We start from the raw sequence: 24,577 nt of genomic DNA, 5'->3' as shown, positions 1-24,577 counted from the left end.
GCTCGCTGCCGATCGCCGGCATCCTCTGCCCATACAGCGCGGGGGAAAAACGAGAGGCGTCTCGAATTGGCCCCAGAACAAGAAGCCGCGTAAACCCTGCCCTTCCCAGGTGGGGAGTGAGTTGATGCTGGAGAATGCGTTGCTCTCGCAGGATACCTCTGTTGGGCGCCTGCTGCCACAAATAGGTAGTTCACATCTCTCTGAAACCGTTGTTCCAGGCTACCTGCGGATCCAGCTAGGTCCATATTCACAACGATTTTCTTCACAGTTAAGGCTGAGAGAAACATAGGAAAGCCTACCGCTATCACTCTCTAAAATAAAATAAAAAAGGCTTCACCATGTGAAAGCTACATTTCTGGTGTCTGCTTAGGGCTCCCCTGGCAAAGGCAGCCTCAGGGAGGGAAGGCACATCACATTTCAGGTGGATCAACACATGCTCTTGCTCCAACACAGCAACACATCTCTTGCTCCCCACACGCCCATACGTGGCGATGCAGGTACCGGAGAGGGCATGGGAACTACTGAACAGGGAGGGACCAGGGGTCAGGGGGATGAAGACTGGGGGGATGGACTGGGTCACAGAAAGGCAGTGTCCCTGCACGCTGCTTTACAATGATGGCAACTGAGGCTCTGCCCACACAGCTCTGGGCCTCTGCTCGTTAGCAGTGGCACGTTTTCAAAGCCCCAAATGGAAACTCAACAAACTCAGAAGGCCTACCCAGTTCTCACTGGATTTAGAGCAGTGAAAGACTCTAGACCATTACCAATATGTTAAAGTGCCCAGTGCTCCAGCAGGAGATTTAGGAAACGTTCCTTAAAGCCGGCCGTTATGTCCTGAGCAAACCAGTCTTCAGAAGGTGAAATGCCTCCTGCTGTGGGCAGCAGCTGTTAGCTAGATGGCAGTATTAAACGTCAGGAGTCTTGGTTCTGCCTCTGGATCTCTACCAGGGGATTGAGGGAGAGCCATGCTGACAAACACACTGGCTTTCTTGGAAATTTGGGTGCTAAGTGTAGCTGTCATACAAAAATAGGTGGGTTATTTATATGGTTGGCTCACGTCCCTAACATAACTGATAATAGCAGGCAAAATTTGTGAGATGCAAAAAGGCAGACAGGGAAAAGTATGAATATCAACATATCGAACGTCTCTGGTCACGTTTCCTTAGTGCAGGAATTGCTAAGGCCAGTTTTCATGGGTACCGCCATCACCAGTCACGTGTCACAGTGCTTGTGTTCCCAGTGTATCAGTGCAAGTAGTGCTAGTCCTTTAGTAGATAAGAAGTAGTTCCATTAAAAAAAATGGAAGATGAATAAAATGTGCATTCAGATTTGTTGGTGCTGTTTGCAATAACTTGTTCTCATTCTAATGGCAAATAAAAGTAAAGTAACACTATAAACAACTTGACACCAAAGATATATGCAAAGCACCAGTTGGGATATGAACTCTCTGAAACTTCACAACAGTCAGTTCCCAAACATTGTAAAATGTAATGGCTCAGTCCAGCAGCGTCACCTGACAACTACTGCTGCATTAAGGACAGGATGATCATGTTATCATACATAAGATTACACAACTCTTCTTTATAGAAAAGATTACATTTACTCCACTAGCTGCCTGCACCTTTTTGCAGGGAAGATATCACTTGTTTTCCTTCATGCGTCATAACAGAATCACAGAGTTGTTGAGACTGGCAGGGACCTCCTGAGATCATCAAGTCCAGCCCTCAGAGCAGGGTCACCCCAAGCAGGTTGCCCAGGGCTGAGACCAGTCAGTTTTTTAATATCTCCAGGGATGGAGAGTCTGCGTTCTCTCTGGGCAACCCGTGCCAGTGTTTCACCACTCTCACAGTAAAAAAGCTTTTTCTTATGTTTAAATGGAATTAATTTCCTGTGTTTCATTTTGTGCCCATTACTTGCCCTTCCCTGGGTGACACTGAGAAGAGTCTGGTTCTGTGTTCTTTACACCCCTGCTTCAGGTATTTATATACATTGATGATAAGGTTCCCTTGAGCCTTCCCTTCTCCAGGTTGAATGATCCCGGCTCTCTCAGCCTCTCCACATTGCTCACATGCGCCAAGTCATTAATCACTTTCCTGACCTCTTGCTTGCTCCAGTATGTCCATGTCCCTCTTGCACTGTGGAGCCCAGGAATGGACCCAGCACTCCAGATGTGGCCTCACCAGTGCTGAGGAGAGGGGAAGGGTCACACCCTTGACCTGCTGGTGACACTCATCCTGATGCAGCCCAGGAGGCTGTCGGCCTTCATTGCTGCAAAAGCGCTTGGCTGGCTTGTGTTGGGCTTGGTGTCCACCAAGCTTTCCACCAAGTTGCTTTCCTGTCAGTCAGCCCCCAGCTTGTACTGGTGCATGGGGTGTTTCATCCCCATGTGCAGGACTTTGTACTTCCCCTTGAAGTTGAACTTCTTGAGATTACTGTTTGCTGTTTTCTCCAGCCTGTCGAGGTGCCTCTGAATGGCCACACAACAATCTGGTGTATCAGCCACTCCGCCCAAGTTCATGTTGTCTGCAAACCATAAGAGACTGTGCTCTGTTCCACCGTCCAGGTCATTAATGGAGATGTTAAATGGTATTGGTCCCAGTATCAGTCCCCAGGCACACCACTACTGACTGGCCTCCAGGTGATCTTTGTGCTGCTGATCATAACCCTCTGGGCCAGATAGTTCAGTCAGTTTTCAGTCTGCTTCACTGCCCATTTGTGTAGCCTGCACTTCACCAATTTGTCTGAGGATGTTATGTGTTGAAGGCCTGGATGAAGTCAAGATAAATGACGTTCACTGTTTTCTCCTCATTCACCAAGCCGGTCATTTGGTCACAGAAGCCTGTCAGGTTGGTCAGGCGTGATTTCTGCTCCATAAATCCATGCTGGCTACTTCCAGTCACTTTCTTGCTTTGAATATGTTTGGAAATAGTTTCCAGGATTGTTTGCTCCATCACCTTCCCAGGGATCAAGGTGAGGCTGACTGACCTGTGGCTATTTTTTCTTACATTTAGTGAAGATAGGAGTGCTATTTATTTTCTTCCACCACTTAAAACATCCATTTAAAATATCTTCCCTAAAGCTGCATGCAAAGTACTTCTAGCAAGGCAAAAGTCTTGTACTTTGCTTTCAGGCCTCATCATTTCTCATTGTATCTCTGTATTTGGGGAAAAAGATAAAAACAAGAACAATTTAGATTTTGTTTTCTATCAGACCAGGCTCAAAATAGAATGTTCTCAACTTGGAATTGACTGCATCGATAAAATAAATTGACAATATCTATCAGCATATCTAACAGTTTAGGACGAACACTCCTACCTTCTGCAGCAAACACAACCCTTTATTTGGTATTGTGTGTTTCCATTCTGTAAAGCTACTCTCGTCGAACATTATTTGAGTTTTTGGTTCTGATCTTTTGCTCGTTCTTGGTACTTTTTTTTTTTTGTCTGGTTCATTTAAATGTAGAGTATCTTCTTTTATATTTTAAACATTTCTGCTGAACATGAAAGCTACCCTTCCTGAATGTCCTTTCTCTATTTTACTGATAATGCTACTGTAAAACATTGGTGGTATCAGTCTTTTAAGAATCAGTCAAAATTTGTTTCTGAATTCCTCAGATGCTTGTGTTCAAATGCTGCTCAACTGGTTAAGTACACAAATGTCAATGCCAAATGTTTATATTCAAATACCTATAAGCTTAAAATATCCAGCCACAACAACGAAAAGTCATTCATTAGTCCTCATTAGAGAATCTAACCAAACCTGTTTTATTCATACTTTCTCTTCACTGTGTCCAACCTCAGCACAGGTTTATTTACAGTTGCACTCATTCAAGTGCAATTTTTTTTCTGCCTAGATGTTATATTTTGCCTGATGTAGTTTGTAAAACATATTTATTTTAACAAAATGGTGTTAAGGACTGGACTTCTTTATAGGGCAATAAAAGGAGGATTTTGTCAATAAAGCTTTCTATTTAGGGGATAAAAGAAGCAGTAAAAAAAGTTAATGGTGGAAAACTCAGTTTTGAACTGATCCAAGATTTTTATTTCAAGATGCAGATAAAAACTTTAGCTATTTTTTCAAATCCTTCATTTGAGAAAACATGTGACTAAAAGTAAGTTGTATAAATACATACTTATGCTTAGTAAAGACTACTTATTATAGAATCAGTGCCTTTTAATTCACTTATAAACTGTCTTTTGGTCACAAAATTCATTATTATTTTGAGGCTCAGTAGTTCACAGTAATGAATTTTAGCTTCATGCAGTGCATTTTCAGTGTCGACAAGTCTTGTACTATCTTTCCATAATGCTTTGGATTACCAAATCTTGTGATTAAGCAAGAATCTCACCTTATGTTATTTGTAAGCAGGTCATAGCCAAAGCCAGACATGATGGTGATGTTTCTAGGATGCTTTGTGGTTGCTTTATCACGGGAATAGACTACCCTAGACAGTATGAGCAGGGGGTGAAGTATTTCCTCTTTCTTTGCCTTACCCACGGTGACCACCTTTGTTTCTATACCATGAACTTGTGGAGAAAAAATTGAAAGCATGATGGAATGCTGCCACAAAAGTATAAACCTCAAAGTAAAGTAGAAGAAACCACATTTTTATGATTTTTTTTTTTTTTACATAATATGATGGTGAAGCTAAGCATGTATCACGTTTGCGGCCCAGCTTACAGTTTCTGAAGGCCTCTGACTGTTCACACTATTGTCCATTGATATCTAAGAGTTTTTGCCTGGGCAAGAACACATAGTGGAGATGCTGTACGGGCATATGGAATAAGTGATATGGATTTACAATCCACCTGGAAGTATATAAGTTTGGAAGAGCAGTAGAGCTTGCATTCTGCTTCACAATAAGCAGTGCCCAATAGATCTTCAAAATGATACATTTATCAGCATTCATGTGCTACCAGCGTGCAGTGCTCAGCTCTGCGGTGTGAGAAGTTTGTGCACAGCTGATACATTTCCCAGTCCTCCAGCTTTCCCATGCAGCAGATTATTTTATTCCTTTGTGAAGGGTTTGCAGGAGGTGGCTAAAAGTTCTGCAGGTTTCACTTCTGGGACATAAGTTCATTTCATTTCAGGAATGCATTTCTCCCAGAGGTATGTCAGATGGTACCTCTGCATTAACTTCAGGTGTCCTGTGTGGATTTAAGTATTTGTTTGGACATTTGTGGAAAGAAATCACTAAATAACATTTTGGTGTTGGCCACACCTAAAATGGGTTTGGCTGCAGTAACTAAGCATCACAATGAACATTACATCACATTTTAGCAGGGCCAGTTGCGGTAGGACAAGGGGCAATGGCTTTAAACTAAAAGAGGGTAGATTTAGACTAGATACAAGGAAGAATTTTTTTACAATGAGGGTGGTAAAACACTGGCACAGCTTGCCCGGAGAAGTGGTAGGTACCCCATCTGTGGAAACATTCAAAGTCAGGTTTGACAGGGCTCTGAGCAATCTGATCTGGTTGAAGATGTCCCTGCTCACTGCAGGGCAGTTGGACTGGATGACCTTTAATGGTCCCTTCCAACCCAAACTATTCTATGATGCTATGATTCTTTGTTTTTGTTGTTCTCTTGCAGCCATCATCATGCTGTTGCTTTGCTGCGAAGTCTTTCTTGTCCCCCACAACCAGTTGCATTTGCAGACAATGATTGGATACATTCATCTTGTCCTACTTAAATCAAACACCTCTGCTCCACTGATCCATATCAGAATTGCAGAGTTCACAAAATTGTTCCTCCTGAACTATTCTATTTGATTTGACTCCCTAAGAGTGATAATTAAACAAAATGGCTTTTATGTCTTGATATTTCCTTTTGATGTGCCAGAACTAGATGCCAGTGTGCATAAGCTAAATAGGTCTCAGAAAAGAGCAGAAGCAGGAATAAAGAGTGTCCACATGCTTGATTCCTACTAACTTTTTTAACCCCTAAGGGAAATTGCCATCCTCTCCTTTGGTGAGTCCCCAGGGGCAGCTGGCCAGGGTGAGTGGTGTCAAAAGCTGATCCATGTAAAGCAAAAACCTAAGTTGGATCAAAGTATTTCCATGTGTAGATTCCAGTTTTGTAGCTCAGATTTAGTCCATGCATGTGTATGTAAATGTACAGAAATACATGAGAAAATGCTAATCATATGTCCTGCTCTGACATTTTGGAGGCACTGCATTACTCACAAGCTGTGCAGCATCAATGTAATGAGCAGGTTATTGCTAAGAGGCCAGATTAAAACGTATGTCACATCATCACTTAGTACTAAAAGCTATTCTAAAAAATTGACATTTTGGAATTAATTTGATTTGCGGTAGCCTTGTGTCAGAAATGCACTATTGTTCTCCACACCTTAAGCTCAAGTAGTTAAGGCAATCTGATTTTTCAGTGTGGGGTTGAAAAAGTGACATTAATACCTCCTTTAAAATTATCAAGAAATATCCAAATCCATTTTTCTTAAAGGAATGTTTCTACCCACAAGAAACCTCTCTACTCTGCATCCTGTCTTTATTGGTGAAGGATGTTAGGGCCATATACACCACAGGGTCTATTGTCCTGTTAGCTTAATAATGCCAGTGGAAATCTTAAAATTAGTCTCACTATAGGTTAATGAACTTCTGAATTAGCACCATCAAGAAATGTACAGAGTCATAAAGTAGCTGTTGTTTATCCATAATACATTAATTCATTCATGTGGTTGTTATCATTAACACATAGGTAGAGTTATTTTTACTAAGGATTGCTACTGCTTTCTAAAATATTTGGTTTCTCGGCAAGCCCAGATGACACAAAGCTTGCTGATATAAGCGGTGTGGAGCCTTGTGAGTAATACAGTGAAATGCGGTATCTCTTGCAGGGTGATACAGATGCTGCATGTAGGACGCTGCCAGATGTTGCTCACAAGTTCCAGTAAATCCTGTCACATCTTCAGAGGAATGTGCTTGCGTAAGTCCTGTTCAGGTCTATAAGCAATAAGAGAAAGTAGGGTTGGAAGGGATCTTAAGAAGTTATTTGGATTGTACTTCTGCTCCCAAGTAAGATCCACTACACCTAACTCATTTGTGACTGACACTTGTCTAACCTTATTCTTAGTACCTTCTAGTATTTCACCTCTTTACGCAAACAGTTTCAACATTGAACTCTCTTCCAATTCAGAAAGCTTGGATTAATGTTATCCTAAGCCTCCCATTCTGGAAACTTGTGCCATGCCGGGGAGCATGTTTTTGCTCTCTGTTATTGCTGCTTGAAATGTCCCAAACCTTGTCCCCACTCGCCCTGCACTGTTTTCACAATTTCTGGGTATGCAGGAGGACACAGCACTTTGCCTCCTCTCCCTTTCCTACAGGAGCTGTTCTGCTCAGTCTAGACAAGGGCAGACCTTAAGAGCTTTCCCTGTGTTGGAGGGAAAGACCCTGAGGGGAATCTCCCTGGGTACAAGAGGGGCTCATCTGAAAAAAAAAAAAACCACATGATGGATGCCCATCTTTTTATGCTGAAGAGAAAAGGGGACCTGATCTGGTTCTCCATGTGGTGCCAGGGCATGGAGAAGGAAGCACAGGGTGGGTTTTCAGGGCAGAAGGCAGAGGTCAGACATGCACTGAGACAGGCCTTGTCCCTTTTCTGGGAGCCGCTGCTGGGTGTGCTCCTGCTGGGGACTCATGGTGGTTTTTGGGCTGGAGCAGAGGAGACCAATTGGCTTGTTCTTCTGCTGCCTTCAGCATTGCCTTGGAGCTTGGTCCCAGCCCTGCAGAGAGTGGACAGTGACTGGGAGATGCTGAGGAGAAGAGCAAGAGAAGTTTTCAGCCTCTTGACAGCAATGGGCTCAGAGCCGCTAAAATCTACACCGCGTCCCTGAGCAATTTAAACCTATTAGTCTCGTCTGTCTGCAGCGAACATGGTAAACAGTTTATTCCCTTCCTATTTATAAAATGTTTTTGTATAAAAAGTGGTTGTCTTCCTCCTGCTCAGCTTTCTGTGGGCTACATGATCCCTCCATCTTGCTGTGTAGGCAATGGGTGCAAATTCTGATTACCCCTCTTTCTTCCCAGTTGAAGTACACTTTTCCTGAAGAGGCACTCTCAAAGGTACGCCAGCCTTACCACGTCATGCTGAAAAGACAAGATACTTTATGAGCTTACATATGACTGTCCTTTTAACACTTACAATGGCAGAGTTGCCTTTTTCCCCCAACATTATGAGCTGAGGAGCCACCAATGTCATTCTGCTTGTGTTAGAAATGTGGCCCTGCTCCCCAGTCAAAGCAGGGATTTTGTGAGGTGCTGTTGCTGGTGAGGATGGGTCTGTGATTGTGAGAGGAGCAGCGGTGAGGCAGGGAGAGCAGTAACAGGGATGCAGGAGGAGCTCAGCCTTTCCAGTTCTTCTTATTTTCACCATGCAAGCCCACAGTTTTGCATACCAGCCACTTAAAAAATATTTTCAGGTCAGCCAGAAGGCCATCCGCATCCTGGGCTGCATCAAAAGTGTGGCCAGCAGGTCAAAGGAGGTGATTCTGCCCCTCTACTCCACTCTCATGAGACCCCACCTGGAGTACTGCATTCAGCTCTGGAGTTCCCAACATAAGAAGGACATAGACCTGCTGGATTGTGTCCAGAAGAGATCCACGAGGATGATCAGAGGACTGGAGCACCTCTCCTATGAGGAGAGGCTGAGAGAGCTGGGGCTGTTCAGCCTGGAGAAGGGAAGGCTCCAGGAAGGTCTTATTGCGGCCTTCCAGTACCTAAAGGGGGCCTACAGGAGAGCTGGGGAAGGACTTTTTACTAGGGCATGTGGTGATAGGACAAGGGGAAATGGCTTTAAACTGGAAGAGGGCAGGTTTAGATTAAACATTAGGAAGAAATGTTTCACTCTGAGGTTGGTGAGGCACTGGAACAGGTTGCCCAGAGAGGTTGTTGAGGCCCCATCCCTGGAGGTGTTCAAGGCCAGGCTGGACGTGGCCTTGGGCAACCTGGTCTAGTGGGAGGTGTCGCTGTCTATGGCAAGGGGGTTGGAACTTGATGATCTTCAAGGTCCTTTCCAACCTAAACCATTCTATGATTCTATGATTATTGTCCTGTTAATTTCATTTCATGTGTGAGCTCAGATTCCTGGCTGTGTATGTAAGGGATTAATTAACTAAAAATGCAGTTCCTGTGGCCTCTTACCAGGAACAGGGCCTGTACCTGAATAGTGCGATGGCTGACTGCTTGCGTAGTATAGGGAGATCCTTTCTTGTTTGTTCTAAACTCTGGACTTCAGTCTCAGTCTAGTCACCTACAATGAATTTGTCTTCCTTTAAGGTGTATGTTGGTGTTCAGGTGGACTGACAATGTCCTTTTCATATCTTCCATTCCATCTGTTATGGAAATGAACTGTGATTTAACATGGCCCTATTCTGCACTGCACTGACTGATGAGTGGAGGATCAACCTTCTGGTAAAGAGAACAGATTAACTTTAAGTGTTGGTGCCCTAACATCTAGAAAAACAACCAGAGGCAATGGTACAGAGGGTCATTAACTCATATCCTAAATGATTCGTGTAAAGGAAATATTCCTAGATGACAAAACAAGATTAGCTGTTTAATCAAACCATTCTGCAAGGATGATGAGAGTTCATGGAAATTTTTTCAAGAGTTTGAAACGGCAACAAGAGAACCTTGTGGTTATGACTGGGTCTTCCCCCTGCATGCAAGGAAACCGGTTTGGTTCAAACCCTTATGGAGTGATATATGGTAATTTTGTGTTTCAGAAGGAAGAGAGTGTTTGAACACATTGGCAGACCTTTTACAGCATATGGTCAACACAAAAAGAATCCCTGCTGTCACGGTTGAAATCTGCCTTTTGAGTACTCAGACAGTCAAAATCTGCTCAAATGCTTATGTATGAGCTTCAATTTGATGTATTTTCTTCTAGAAGAATTCTTTGCAAACAGCTTATGCACTTTATTGCACAGAAAATTGTTGCAGGGAATACAGATAGAGACGGCTGTACTGAGCACACCCAAAGGCTGTGCTCTGGGAAAGGCAGAAAGCTCGTCACTGTGATTATGCCTCTTTGAAAAGCCTTCTAATCGTACCCAGTTGTCCATGTTTTGAATGTAAATCCTGATCAGTTAGGACTTGATTCAAAGGCCACTGATGACAGAAACAGCCCTTTTTTCTCTTCACTGGGATTTTCTCTGTTCATTTTCAGCAGGCTCCGAAACTCTGCCCTGCGTCTGAACTTGAGTGAAGTTGCTAGCTGGGTATGCCACAACATAATCACTTTTAAACCAGGGATAAGAGAAGTCTTGTTACTGCGTGGATCTATAATCTAGAAGACCTTCTTATACCCTTTCTGAAGGGGGATATTTTTAGAGCTGGCAAGCTGGAATCATTTCTTAATAACCGATTTTTTAATTACTATTCCATGGCTAGACTTGAATAAAATATTTCTTTAAGTTTTATTTTGAACCAGCCCAGTAATTTAAGCCATGTAAGTGGAAGTGACATTGCATTCTTTTCTCTGCACCACTGTGTGAAAATTTACTGCTTTCTCATGCTCTCGGCCTCTTGGTCTTCTAACACGATGCCTTGCGTTCGCTGAAGGTCTGATTTCAATGTAGTTGTTTTAGTATAGTTTCAGTGCAGATTTAATACAGTTTAGTTACTTCCTCACAGGTGACCTGACGGTTCCTTTTTCCTAGAAATTTTTGGTTGCAACATGAAGTTGCATTATTCATGCAATTTGATGCAATCTTAATAGTATCTGGGTATGTTATCTTTAACTTTGTCAACTGCAGTTAGTATACTAAGTGAGAATTCAGCTTCCATGTTCCCCCACCCCCTCCTAAAAAGCACTGCCCTTCTGCCTGTGGAGGGATGCTGAAGTGGCTGCCTGCTAATGGCCTCTCAAAAAGGAGGCAGTTAAAAAGAGCGCAATGTGAGTCTGGCTTTTTTCAGATCTAATGGTTTTAAAGGAAATATTGTGATTTGGGGTCCTGGATTCCTGAGGACTTGGGCTTGGTGCTACTGATGCTGTATGCATCATTTTAGTGTCATATTGGCTTTTCAGCATTTTGTCATCTTTCCACTGTCATTACTGAAACTGCGTTTGTAGTGTCCTGGTGACTCTGTCAGGGAGGGTGTCATAAATTCACTCTTCTTATCATTCAAGACAGGTGAGATTTTGATTTATACCTTGAATGAAGCTCTGATGTGATTTTTCTGGAATTATCAACATTCTGTCAGCAGTAAGCTGAAAGGAGAGCTGGAAACCTTTACCAGATAAATAATTCTTGCATTTGCCTCTAAAGTAAGGGCATATGTATGAGCAAAGGTAATCTTTTGTTTTCCATTTTTTGCATCTTTGCATACATATAACAGATACTTTAAATAAAATGGGCATTTACCAAATACATTTTTCAATTTATTCATCTGTTTTAATTTAATTCTGTTTTCTCAAAAACTAATTTAAAGAGAGTCCTAGATTAAAACACGTGCTTCAATACAAGTTCACTGAAATATATTTGACTTAACAGTAGATAATGCAAGCAGAAGGTGACATGCATTCTTCATATTGAATGTGTTTAAATGTTTGTGTTAAGCTAATTCCAAAGGCAAACAGCAAATACAAATATAATTTCTTTTTGCTGTCCTGCATCTTGCAATCAGTGCTTTGGATTACAGCCTTTGGGGATGGTTGCTAAATCACGGCATGAGATTACAGTTAAATAAAAAGTTAGCAAAGTGAAATGGCCAGAATTATGCCAACTTCACCTGCCATTTGCTGCTAGGTTTTGCAACTGTTTTTTTGATCTCCAGCACCACCCACCTGATCACCTAATGAAGGTGTGATCTTACTGTTTCGATGTGAAGCCTCAACACTGTTATCCGTTATCAGGATGCTGCACTGGCTGTCCATTGGTTTCCGGTGGAATTTAAGATGTTTATTGTAAATCACAAAGCTGTAAGTGGCCTGGAATAGGACAGTGTGGGAGAAGCTACCAACATGCTTTTAATGGCCCAAGGCAAAGAAAACCTTTCTCCTTATATGCCCCTCAGTGGTGATATTTCTGGAAGGCTGCAAGGGTGCAGTCTAACGGGATTTTTGGAGCTGCCGCTTCCTAGAAAAAGGAAATCCTGGACAGAAGTTGTTCAAGGAATCAAATAATGATGCAATAATGATTTCACTGTGTGTACTGTACTGCTACTGAATCACCAGGGTGACTAGAAATTTAGGTTGTATTTTAGATGTATTTTTAGATCTATTTAAAATAAAACATATTTGATAACAATAATGTAATTTAAAGTACTTGTATGTGATACACACAGACGTACATCCTACATACGCTTTTTCCACCATTCAGGAAGGTACTTCATTTTATATGTAAACTTAAGTCAAGAAAGTGCCTACAAAACTTTAAGGCTGTTGAGTTTAATGAGACTAAAACCTAGATTTATGGTTAAACACATACTTACGTGGGTTCCCAAAGAGGCGTCTTCTTCTTTTTTAAGGGATAATATGTCCTTTCCCTATAATCAGATTTGCATTAGTAGAGGGAGTCCGCATTTGTGTATGAGGTCACTGTTGATGAGTTGGGGCATTCAATGGTCTCCTATGCTTTATATAGTACTTTAACAAACAAAGCATTAACCTCAGCTAATGCTTTTTGCTTGCCAGGTGAGAAATGGCAAAAATAAATTGCATTAATTTAGTTTTTTGTAATGCTGATGGAAAGAAAAAAAGGTAGGGTCTGGCTTTTACTTGCACAAAAGATTCTTTGTGACATTTATGACTAAAAATGCATGAAATGAGAGTGAACATTTACACCTCCTTTAATTACAGGGTCCCTTAAATAACTGGGAGTTAGACTGGAAAACAGGATTGCCAGTCCTTGCTATTTGAATGTGTGGGTTTTTTTCTGGAGCTTCTGGAATCAATGAAATAGGAATGAACTTCAACTGTCATAGAAAGAAAACTGAAAAAGATAGTACTATTTAAAATTGCAGAGAAAAATCTTGAAAATATGACCCTATTTCATCTTAATGGCCCAGAAGCCAAGAGACAAATAAAATGAGATTTAAATGTATTTTTTAATATCATGATTAAAAAATGAATCTCAATCATTTTGAGATCTCTTACATGAAATTTTAGTACTTATTGGAAGCTGTGATACTAGAATACTGGGAATACTCAGCATCCTAATCATAGACTTGGTAGCTAAATGGAAAATTTGCCACAGTGAGTGTGTCAGAACACTCATTCACCGAGCTCATTCTGACTTTGGACATATATAGAAAGTGCAGAGTGATGGATCATTCTGCTTTGCTATGTTTTGTTGGCAAAGAAACATTTTTGCCAGCAAAGAAACAGTTGCATTCATTAATCTATACAGAAATATCCATAAGATGGTGCTGTATCTTAAATCTGACCAGAGTCATCTGCATTGAAAAATAAAAAGTATGTTGCAATTGTAGCTTAGAGCTCTTGTTATAAGCTGAGTGTTGGTAACAAATTTTTTGGCAGGCATATTGCAAATGTTAGTTTCCAGTCACTCCAATATGTTAATTTACATGTATTAAAATATTAGTCACAGCATCTTTGTTCAAGCCTGGAAAATGTAAAACCAGCTGAAAGGTAGTTTCAGTGGTGCTCAGAGTGTGAGCTGCCAGTAGCTGCTTTCACAACCCCATTTCTTTCCATCCTTTTTTGTTAAAGGCAAGTGATGGTCCAAGGACTCCTCCAGACATGACTTTAACGGGAAAAGAGGCAAAATGGTGCACTGAGGGTTCTATTTAAAGGGGTGAGGTGAGCGCTAATGGCCAAATCTGGCCAGCAAATGAGAAGACTGTGGGAGAAATGAATCTGAGACATTATAACCGCCCACACAGGCAGCACGAGCAGAAACTTCGTGTGCAGCCAACACATAGTATTGCAGGGTTTTGGTGAGAACAATGGTGTCGAATGGAGGACTGGCTGGAGAGCAATCAAGTACAGCATTATCCTGCTGGATCCTGGGCAGTGGATTATAGCTCAGTAATCACCTTCCCCCACATCTCATGGCTGGAGTAATGCGCAGCCAGGGCTGAGCTGCCAGTGGTACCGTGGCTCCCAGCCCAAGCCAGCCAAATGGCTGGCAGGAGGAAGGAAAAGAGACTGGCAGAGAGGGAGAAGGCTGCCACATCTGCCAAGGTCCCTGCAATTCCATGTATGTTTCAGCTAGAAGGCTGCAATCTTCCAAAGACCTTGTTGCACTGGAAATTTTACCTGCATGAATCACTCAGGTTTGCTCGTACGTTTTTCACCCTGCTCATTTATCTGAAGGGGTGAGATGACAGGAGCAAGTGATCACCTGATAAATCTCTGATTCTCAATATAATTTATTTCAGTTATGCATTTACCTCTGGACTTATTTGTACATAGCCTGAGTCAGTTTTTCTCCTTGAATACAAGAGTCAGGGAAGACAAAACATACAAAATGGCTAATGCGGGAGGAGAGGAAGAAGGAAAGATGGGTTCAGCACAGCATCATGCTGTGGGCAGTAAGGAATAAAGGAAATGCGGAGTGAATTGTGCATGCTCAAGGGAGAGGGAGAGCACTTAGTGTCAGCAGCACACCTGAGATAATCCAGGCTAGACCAGGAGATGGAACATGTCAGCAAGAAAATCATAACATCTTCCCTCTGGTTTTGAGGGATAGAGATGACATTTTCTTCATATTTTATCCTCCTTTGCCTTTTTTGATAAACCTGTGACCCTGCTTATTCCAGATCTGGCAAAACTCTGATTATCTCATTAGAAGGATAGAGACTCCTTTCCAGCTGGCAAATTAATTTCATTCGCTGCTAAATGTTATATAGAAAACCCTGTGTGCTCGTACTCTTAACTTTGGCCCCTAGGTTGCAAAAAAATTACTACTTTTGGTGAAAGATAAAGCACAAACTTGAAAGATATTTTTATTTTTCTCCATGTTATTTAGCTGTTAAGCAAAAACTGAAATATCATTCTTAATAGTACACGATTATGTGATAACACCTCCCTGCAGGCAAATTAGTTCTTGAACCAGTTCAGATGATCAAGGAGGAAAAGAGGGAAGCTACTTAAAAGCTACTTTAATGGAGCGAATATAAATTGGGGGCTAAAAATATACTTATATGAAGCAAATGTAGTTTATGCCAGATTATTCATCAGATGCTATAAGATTAGTTTCAAGAGGCTACATGCTAATGTAAGGCTAGAAGTTCTACCTTCCATCATGTAACAGACGCTGTCAATATATTTTGGCTTACTTTAATCCTGTGAATTCTTGTTAAACACACTTCAGGAATTTTTCTTCCTTCCTATAGTGCCATCTTTCAAGCGGCAGTCTGATTGCTTTTCGGTGTAGTGATGCAAGACCTGATTATAGAGACAGCTAACTCTGCTGATGTGCTGTGTTATTATAATGCCACCTGATACCTCATTCATTTGATACATTAGGTAGTGTACTACATCAACAAAGCAAAGTGCTCACATCGTTTCTACAAAGATGGAATGTTTCAGTGGCAAGCACGAATTCAGGGTAAAAGCTATATATATGCAGCAGTGCCAAAATGCCCCTTGGCTTTGTCTTTTTCACTTTGTGAAACTTGTTAGATAATTCAAGACCAAGAAGACCTATTAAAAAAAGCACTATGAACTCATGAACTCATCCATTATGATCTTAGCATGACAGAATTCTTGGTTTGCTTTATATATATATACACTATCATCAAAATAAGAAAAGGAAAAGAGTAAAGTGCTTTTGGAATGTGTTTATTTTATTGTTTTATAAAGCAGCTATCTCCAGGAGAGCTGATGACTAAATGCTGTGCTTTCAGTAGGTATATAAATGACATAAAAACAGAAGTAACTTTTAAAGTGAATTCTAAGATATGCCATAAAAGTCATAGATGCTTGCAGTTAACAGTCTTTCTGACAAGCAAAGACATCAGAGTGTCACATGAGGAATAGGTTCCCTGAGCAAAGGTTCCCTTTGGAGACATGTAGCAAGTCCCACGCAACAGCAAGAGCAGGAGCAAATCACTCTTCTGAACTCAGGTTCTTTGACAGAACATAAAAGGGGGGTAATAAATCAAGCAATTGGGGAACCATACCATTATGAATATTTAGGTATTACATCATCCTCTGTTCCTGATGTAGGGATTCTTGAGGACATGCCAGGCTGGGGTACAGCCTGCATCTGTTTTACACAGTCTTGCAGTGCCTCTGTAATTCCCCAAGTATCCACTGTGACCGCAGCTGGGGGACATCCCACAGCTTTTCCATGAGGTTCTGTCAGTTACACCATTCCTGTCCAGGACCTCAGTGCTGTGTCTCTGCTTGGCCCTGCCTTGAAGAGAGACTGCATCTGTGTACAGGACAGGGATGGAGCAGGGCCTGTTCCTGTGGGTTCATCACCACAGCTCTGCTTTCCTTGAGCCAGACGGCTGAGAGGCAAAGAGGGCAGGTGTCCAAGAGAGGTGGGACAACCTCGTAATCGAGGTGCACATAGTGTACCTGCATCTGACAGGTACACAACACACCTTTCACACACTGCCACTTCTTTTCCCCGGCCAGGTTCCTTGTTCAGTTTTTTTATTAAACATATCCTGGCTTGTTGCTCAAGCTCCTCCAACTACACCCTTTCTTCTCTTGGTACCAGTGGTTTGGTGCTGGTGGAGGTCACCTGGTTGCCTGTTGCTGCCTGTTTGATATCCTGAGTGGGTTGCTTGTAGAAAGCAGAGTGTACCTGTGTAAAGTTCTATGATGTTGGACTCCCATCCTCTTTGGAAGTGGACTGGGGGCTGAAGTTTGGGCACCCTTCACAGCATTTTTTCCATGCACATATATGACCTCTCAGTCACAGTCTTTCTGGGAAAGGTGATTTCTGAGGTACATTTGCTTCTTCTGCAAGTGGACCTCTGCAATGGAGAATTGGTGTCCGTGGCCTGACCACGGGCCTTCTCCATTTTTTTTTTTTTTACCTTTACCTACCATCACACCCAATTTCCTTGCTTTCCCTGCAAGGTCTCCTATGTGACAGTTGTGGTGCAGTTTCCAGAAACTGCTTTCCCAAAGGCACTCCTTCCAGATGGATGGAAAGTCACTGTCATCTCCAAGGGGCACTCAGGGAAGAGGGGTCCTGAGTGCTGTGACAGGCTGAGCAGCCCTGAGCCTTACCTCCTTTCCCTCATGCTTTCATGCCTGAGTATTCCTCGTGTGTTTGTCAGGCTCTCCTGTGGCTAGATAGTGAGGATGATGAGGGAATTTAGCTTTCAGATGATAACTGAGGGGCAGCTACAAATATGGATGCAGCTTTGAGCTAGACTCCTTCCACTCTGATTTAAGACCATCCCGCAGAGATGGCTGCTGATCTGCTTGTCTCTGTGACCTTAGCAGTCAGGGCTGCTGAGACTAGGGAAGTTCTTCCTATTGCCAACCACCAGCAGCGCAAAGGGATCTCTGTCTCCAAAATATATTGGCTTTTATGTCCATTCTTGTATGAGATCTTTGGGCTGTGTAGAGGACAGTGCCATGAAGAGTGATCCCATCCCAAAGCCACTGGGTCCTACAGTTACAGTTTCATATTACTAGTCTTCCCTGATGGTTCAGAAGGGGAACTATGGGATGGTGGTCTGGTGGAGAATTGTCCTGTCGACAGAAGACTCGCTGAGAGTGGTGAAGACTATCATGAATTTACAAAGAACAACCAACAGCCATCCAGGCTACCCAATATTGTGACAGAGTGGAGGAAATGGTTGTGAAAAACATGCTTAAGATTAGAAATATTACAATGGTGATTTTCAAAGCGTGTATGGACTTCCTTAAGCAGGTGAGGGAACTAATGAAGCTGTGCCACGTTATCTGCAACAAAGTGCAATCCTCTGCTGAGATAAAGGTGGCATCCTGCTCCTGAGTCAAAATCTGCCAAGATTTGCAAAGCACTTGGTGGGTAGACTTTGCACTAGGATTGGGGTAGAGAATTTTCAAATGTCCTTAGCAGATTCAGCGTACCGGAGGTTTCATCAGGTGCAGCGTGGGCCTGGGAGGATACTGCAGGGCTCTTCTGAGACAAAGCCTACAACAGGCCAAGGGAGCCACATCTCAGGGGAGCAAGGCCTGGTTTGTGCTGTGGTCACAAAGTCCTTGTTCAGCCTCTTCTACCTCTTTCAGTGTCATAGGCCAGCAGTGTTAAAGCATGGCTAGCGCTGTGAGGCTCGGAGGTATTTAGTGTACGGAGAGGAATTGCTGAGCATAATGCAGAGCTGGAAGGGGGACTGGAACCTGCTTTTTGTATGTTTTCAACACATTTCACCTGACACCCCAGCTGAGAACCAATTTGCATGGACTTCGGCCTTACAAGGGAAAAACACAGGAAAAAGCAGATTTGCTGAATTGCTGCTTAGAGAGCACACTTGAGCAGAACTTATTGTGCTCATTTGTCAGCTAATTCATTAGGGTTCATGTCATGCTGTCAGGGTGCTTGGCTGTGTTCTGCAATGGCATTTTTTTCCTCTGTTGAACAGCAATTTTACAATCGCTGCATCAATTATTACAATGTAAAATATTTGGTATACTATTAGATGAAAAGTAAATTTATCTTGCGCTAGGAGTTGCATCAGAATATAATAAATGCACTTGATGCTCATTGGGCTTCACAGAGAGAGGCACTTGAGAGAGCAGATTGTCTAGAATGGAACTACCATCTGGAAATTTTGTCTGAAGCCTGATTACAATTGAGGTTTAAAGGGACACTTATTAAAAAAATAATAAAGCTTATTTGAAGGAAATATATCTGATGGGTAATTTGAAAGCTCAACTGAATTTCAATAAATTGTGATAAAGTGGAGGTGTAAACCAGTATCTCATCTGTATTCCTTGCATATCTAATGTTCAACAGGATCTAAATAAGTTTATAAAATGCTCCGAAGTATACCAGGTAACTTTATTCACATGTAAAGAACACTGATCTATATTATTTGAAGATTTTTAGTTGTAATACCAAAAGATATGCTTTGTGTATTTTCAGGATTTTGTTTTTTTCTTGAAAAGCCCCATGCAAATTAGGTTCTTCAGAAAAATAACCATAATCCTCCTTGGAAACTATGAGCTTGAAGAAATCTGGTTTAGAAATAAGAAAGGCCCAAAGATTCAAGCAATTATGTGAAGTGCTATTACTGAGGAGCCAAGGTCTGTTGCAAGTGTGTGTTTTTTCATTATGAGATTTTAATAGAAAAATGTGAGTCACAGCCAAGCTCTCTCAGTTTTTTGGCAGTAGTTCTTTAGATGACCCAACTGGCTAAAATCACACGTGTTTCATTCTCTCCTTCATCTGTTCTCAAAGGAGAGAAATGTGTGAAGTGCAGTTCTTTGCTTTGATGGGATTATTGTTTAAGGTTATGTATTTATTTATTTCATTTTTATTATATAATCTGCTGTTTACTTTAAAAGAAGGTAAATTTGAAGATGTTTTCTTTGCAGTTGAAGCAACAGGGTGGATTTTGTGGCTGACCTTACTGCCTATGGGAATTCATATCACATTTTCATATGCCTGAAAAATATGAGCTCTCCATAATAATTCAGGAATAAAATTGTTTTGTCCCTGAGGTGTAAACTTTGATATTCATCCTGGATTTTCCAGCTGGTTTGGGCCCGTACCATGGGGCATTGTTAAGAAAAGTATGGCTCCTGTGATCCTGAACGGTACTCTGCGGGAAATCGGTACTGCACATGTGCACAATGGTGGTGTTCCACAGATACCCCGGTTGTCAGAGGGATGGGCATGTGCTCTTTATGCCACTGACCCAACTGCTTTGGACCAAGGCAGGTTGCTGTAGCCCAGCCGAGACTGTGTGAAGGTGTATGTAAGGGAGGCTGGCTTCCTCTCACCGGGATGGAGTGGGGTCTCCCAGGCAACTGATGTCGGTCGGAGATGCTGGCTGTGGGAGTTTAGTGACACCAAGAAAAGAGAGAGCATGCCTTAGCAACGGGCTCAATTGGCCGTAATGAGTATGTACCTCTAACCACAGATGGCTGTACAGAAAAAGTTCTTCAGAGTGATTTCAGCTACCTGCTAACATTGTCCTGCCTCCCCTGGACTCAAAGCCAGCCTACTGGTCCTCACATGGGAGAGAATATGCCTAAGGACCAGGCAAATCACTGACACAGACATGCTCAAACATTTTGAAGGATAGCTAGAGCTGTGTGTCATCTGCACAGCAGCGCAATGCATGTCTGTGCCGTCGGTTCACCTACCGCTAGCATGGATGTGCTGATTTGGATTCCCAACAAACGTTATTTTCAACAGCATCAATAGGCCTCATTAGGGATAGGAGACAGGTCACAGGCAAACGCAGAAGACAGATTAAATAACAAGGTGCCCACAGGGCTGGCTTAAAGAAAATCTTTAATATAGATTTCTTGGTGCTAGTATTACCACCTAGGAAGTAGACAGGACTGATCTGAAGTATGTGTAGTGCAGACACCGTCAGGACTGGTTGCACCGTAATATAGATGCTTTAGAAAGAGGGAGGGACAACATACAAATAATTTTAAGAAGAGATTTTTCATCTGGTATTGTGCATACCTGTATCAGTTCTTCTCTGAAAATAGTACCATTCTCTCCCCTCCCACTTTCCTATAGCTACTTATTCTCATCATCTACCTCTGAGCTCTTTACTTTTGTACAGCATCTTGTGGGGGGACAGGGAGACTAGAGCCAGATGCATCATTCTGTCAGTTCAGAGAACTGCATTATTATACCTTTGTTATTACTTTCTCTCTCTCTCCTTTTAAATTCTAGCAATTTGTTTGCTTCTTAACTGCTCTCACAGACAGATCAGAGATTTCTATTGCACTGTCCACAATGATTCCTAAGTCCATTTCCTGAATGGTTACAGTTAATTTAGAACCAAGTAGTGTGGCCGCATGGTTCAAATTGCTCCTTCCACTGCTCATTAACCTCACATTTATCAGCTTCTAAGAAAAGCTTAATCCCTTTGCCATTAATTAGATTGCATGAACATAAGAATGGAGAAAATGTATATACTTGTATAATTTTAAGAAAGAAGGCATTGAGAACTCAATTTTAAATGAATCCCCTATCAAATCAGAATGAAACCCTGCTACTTACTGTGTGAAAGCCAATTACTTTTGTTCACCAGCCTTTAGAAAGTCTTTGATTGCCAAAAAAAAAAAAAAGAAGAAAAAAGAAAAAGGGAATTTTCAGGTTAACTTCAAGAGACTATTTGTATAACCCTTTTAAGAGAACAGAAAGTGCTGATAAAGAATGACACATTCAATATATAATGTCTGAGTTAAGTACAAATATTCCTAAGTTAATATATGTAATTGGGGTCATATTCCCTTATCACTGTCTCTATTTCCCCAGAATCAACCTGCTTTCAAATTTCTGTTGCTTTGTCCTGATTAAAGTTCCAAATTCTGCTCTCCCTCACCATTACAACTCCTGCCCAAGGTAACTTAGTGGCTCACCCCAATACTCTATTCACATCAACATTACCAAAAGGGTGCTCCAAAATTCATCTCTATCTCCAGGCTCTCTAGTCACTTAATTCCTAAATTACTATCTTTCCTCTTGTTATATAGAACTGAACCTTCCCTTTGAAGCCCTACGTATAAATTTTTCCCCAAGAGAGCACAGGCTATCTCTCGTGCTCTCGGTTATCTCTTTTGTCTTTCCTGCTCCTGACACTCTTCCAAAACACTGCAGCTGCACAGATATAAGCAAAGCAGAATGTGACCTGCAGAAACATTGCCACTCAGCAACGCGGCTGGAAGAAATCAAAAGGATCATGGTGTGATTCCCAGTTAACAGGTTGCCTTTCCAGGGGTGGCTGTTTGAAAAATTGTCTGTTTCATTGTAAAGGAACATTTGATGTAGAAGTTGCTGAGATGCTCTCATTTTGCAAAACGATTTTCACCAGGATAAAATGATGTATAAAGAGGTAGTTAGCTGTGTGTGCTTTCCATGCTTAGTTTTTACCCATTTGATCAGTAGACTGTATTCCTGCAGACTGCATTAGACTTCTTTCATTTCCTAGAAATAAAAAGGCAGTCATATCATAGGAGGTGATGTCATTACTATTTCAGTAGACTTTGCTTTTAATGTAATCATATAAAAAATAAATAGTGAAAATTCTGTGCTGCCAGGGATAACAACTGGCTTGCCAAATTTTCAGAAGTGTTACCCATGGAAAGAAAAAAACCAAACAACCTAGACTGATTTTTAATGTAAAAGTGGTAGGAAATGGCAAATACTTCTATTTTTAAAAGTCTCTTTATATTTGCAAGTGTAAAAATCTCTTAGCTTGACCCACATGGTATTCTTGATGTATGATCTGTCAGATTCTCAACTGGTAGAAGTGAATTTAGGTCACTGAGGGTAGTAGGTCTGTGTTTTTTTACCCTAGTTGTATAACTTACCCAGAGCAAGAACATGAATGTAGAAGGAAGGCCAAATTTCATTATTATTAGCACTGTTCTGCTTTCATTATTATTAGCACATTCTGAAATTATGAGCTAAACAGTAGCTGTAATCCAGGGAGGGAAGCCTAGAGCCTTCAAAACTGCTGTTCTGAAGACAGTGAAACATCTCTTGGAGTGTGTGACCAGTCAAGCCCCTTCATATCTGTTACTCGCTTTTCAACTGCCTTGAGTATGATTCTGGAAAATAAGAGTAGTTTGCTCAGAGGAGTAATTGATGCATTACAAATACTTTTACAAAGGGTGAGCAACAAACTCTTGTAGGTCCATTTTCATACCTGCAATCAATCAGACAAACTATCAGCTGGTTGCTGACTGTCCCTAGGGTTAGTTGCTTAGACAGATTAATAGACTTCACAAGATCTGTGTGTCAGCGTTGCTAAAATACCCCAAGAAAAAGACTATAGCAAGCTTTGAAAAGGTGAATCTAGAAACATCAACATATAACTGTTTTTTTAAGTAAATACTGGGGTCCCATTGCAGCAGACAGAGCAATGACCTTAACCCACTGCCCAGGTGTTGCATGTTTCCCATGTAGGGTGTGGGGCTGGTTTCTGGGGATTCACATATTTTCCCCAGAACTTCTTTGCAAGTCATTGTAGCATTTGAGGTGAGCCCTCTGAAGCACATCGCTGAGCCAGAGGGCTTTGAAGGCCAATGAGAAGGCAGTGGAGCTCAGTTCTGAAGTGAGAACACTGCTATGGACATGTACTCACTGTCCTTCAGGGAAGGCTTAGATGTCCATATCATGGGAGGACTGGAGTAGTTTGGCAATTGAGTGCTTTTGCTTTCAGTAAGCCACTCAGCTGATGATACTCCTGGAAGGATTAGGAGAAAGCCTTCCCTGGGAATCCTCCCAGGTTTTGTTTTCCTAAACCTTTCTTTGCTCACATAGGCTTTCCCTGAAGTGAGGATGATAGAGACTGTAAACCTCCCTGCAGACCTATTCCTAAAGTAAACAAATAAAGAAGAACAATATTGTCAAACAGGCATCTAGGAATTGGACAGTTGGTACTGGAATTAGCTCACAGCCATCTGGCTTTGAAAGGAGGAATTGGCTGGCAGTTCAGCTCCAAAAGCAACAAACAATGCTGGGTATTTCCTCCCCACCTTTTATTTTTTATTTGTAGGCATAGAAAAAAAAAAATCAGTTCATTTTGACTATATTGAAGAAAACTGTCTCTCACTGTATCTGCAAAGAAATAAATGATCACAGAAGACTAAATTCAGACCGAGATGCCTCCTGTTTTACTTGTAATTTTTCTTAATGACTATTTACTGCTTAAACAAGCCTTTTTTTTTTTTTTATATATATATCAGTAAAATGCTCTCAGGCCTATACTGTCCCCTTCTTCCAGGGAAAGTGGATGAAAATCTCTGTAAAAGTCTCCCCCGTTAGAGGAAAATGCCTGACTCTTATGTGTGGAGTGAGCAGCCATGCAGAAGGCATTGACTATGCAGTCATGGGTGGCACAGCCCTAATCCTGCCCACCCCAGTCACTGGAGTCTCTTGATCAGTGTTAGTCATCACTCAGATGTTGCCATCGTGCCTGGCTTCAGCCTCCTTACGCCTCCAGAGGGAAGGAAGCAGTATGGTATGGAAGATGGCAGGGCGTTGTGCGATCGGCGTCCTCCACCCAGCTCATGGCCCACACTGTCCATGGGTGGTGGCTGGCTTTGGCCACAGATGCCCATCAGGATGGGTCCGAGGTGCATCTCCTGTGGGCTGAGAGCTTGCTCCCCTGCTTTCCTGTTTTTGAGAGAACACATGATGTTTGATAAAAGATTCAAACTCATGTTTCTGTATCCACCTTTTCAGGTCATACACAAACTTCACACAACATTCTTCAGACATCGGGCCTTATCCAGAGATTAAAGAAATCAAAATCTTTTTCGCTAACTTCACTGGTTTAAGGCTGGGATCACTGCTTTGGTTAGAAGCTCCTCAGATGTACTGGGGAAGTGATAAGGCCTTCAGTGCAGAGTGTGATAATTTCTCTTTGTTTGTGTGTGGCATTTTTTCAGTGGCATTGCTTTTTTTTTTTCATTCAACCTGCACATCTCTTAGATTGCTT

General features: G+C 41.8%; 1 protein-coding gene across 1 annotated transcript in view; it reads right to left on the bottom strand.

The window, feature by feature from the left end:
- The window catches only part of CADPS2 (Ca++-dependent secretion activator 2), a 346,061-nt gene extending 321,704 nt beyond the window's left edge, over positions 1-24,357 (bottom strand). The window contains exons 1-2 of the mRNA XM_009883694.1: positions 24,314-24,357; positions 24,072-24,252 (exon numbers count right to left, since the gene is read on the bottom strand). Coding sequence (XP_009881996.1) covers positions 24,072-24,252; positions 24,314-24,357 — 225 coding nt within the window. The remainder of the gene's footprint in view (positions 1-24,071; positions 24,253-24,313) is intronic.
- Between the last annotated feature and the right edge of the window lie 220 nt (positions 24,358-24,577).

This window comes from Charadrius vociferus, unplaced genomic scaffold (assembly GCF_000708025.1).
Source record: "Charadrius vociferus isolate BGI_N301 unplaced genomic scaffold, ASM70802v2 scaffold43, whole genome shotgun sequence".
Lineage (NCBI taxonomy): Eukaryota > Metazoa > Chordata > Aves > Charadriiformes > Charadriidae > Charadrius > Charadrius vociferus.
The sequence above is the reverse complement of the archived record's forward strand: the minus strand, read 5'-3'. Positions and strand labels throughout refer to the sequence as shown.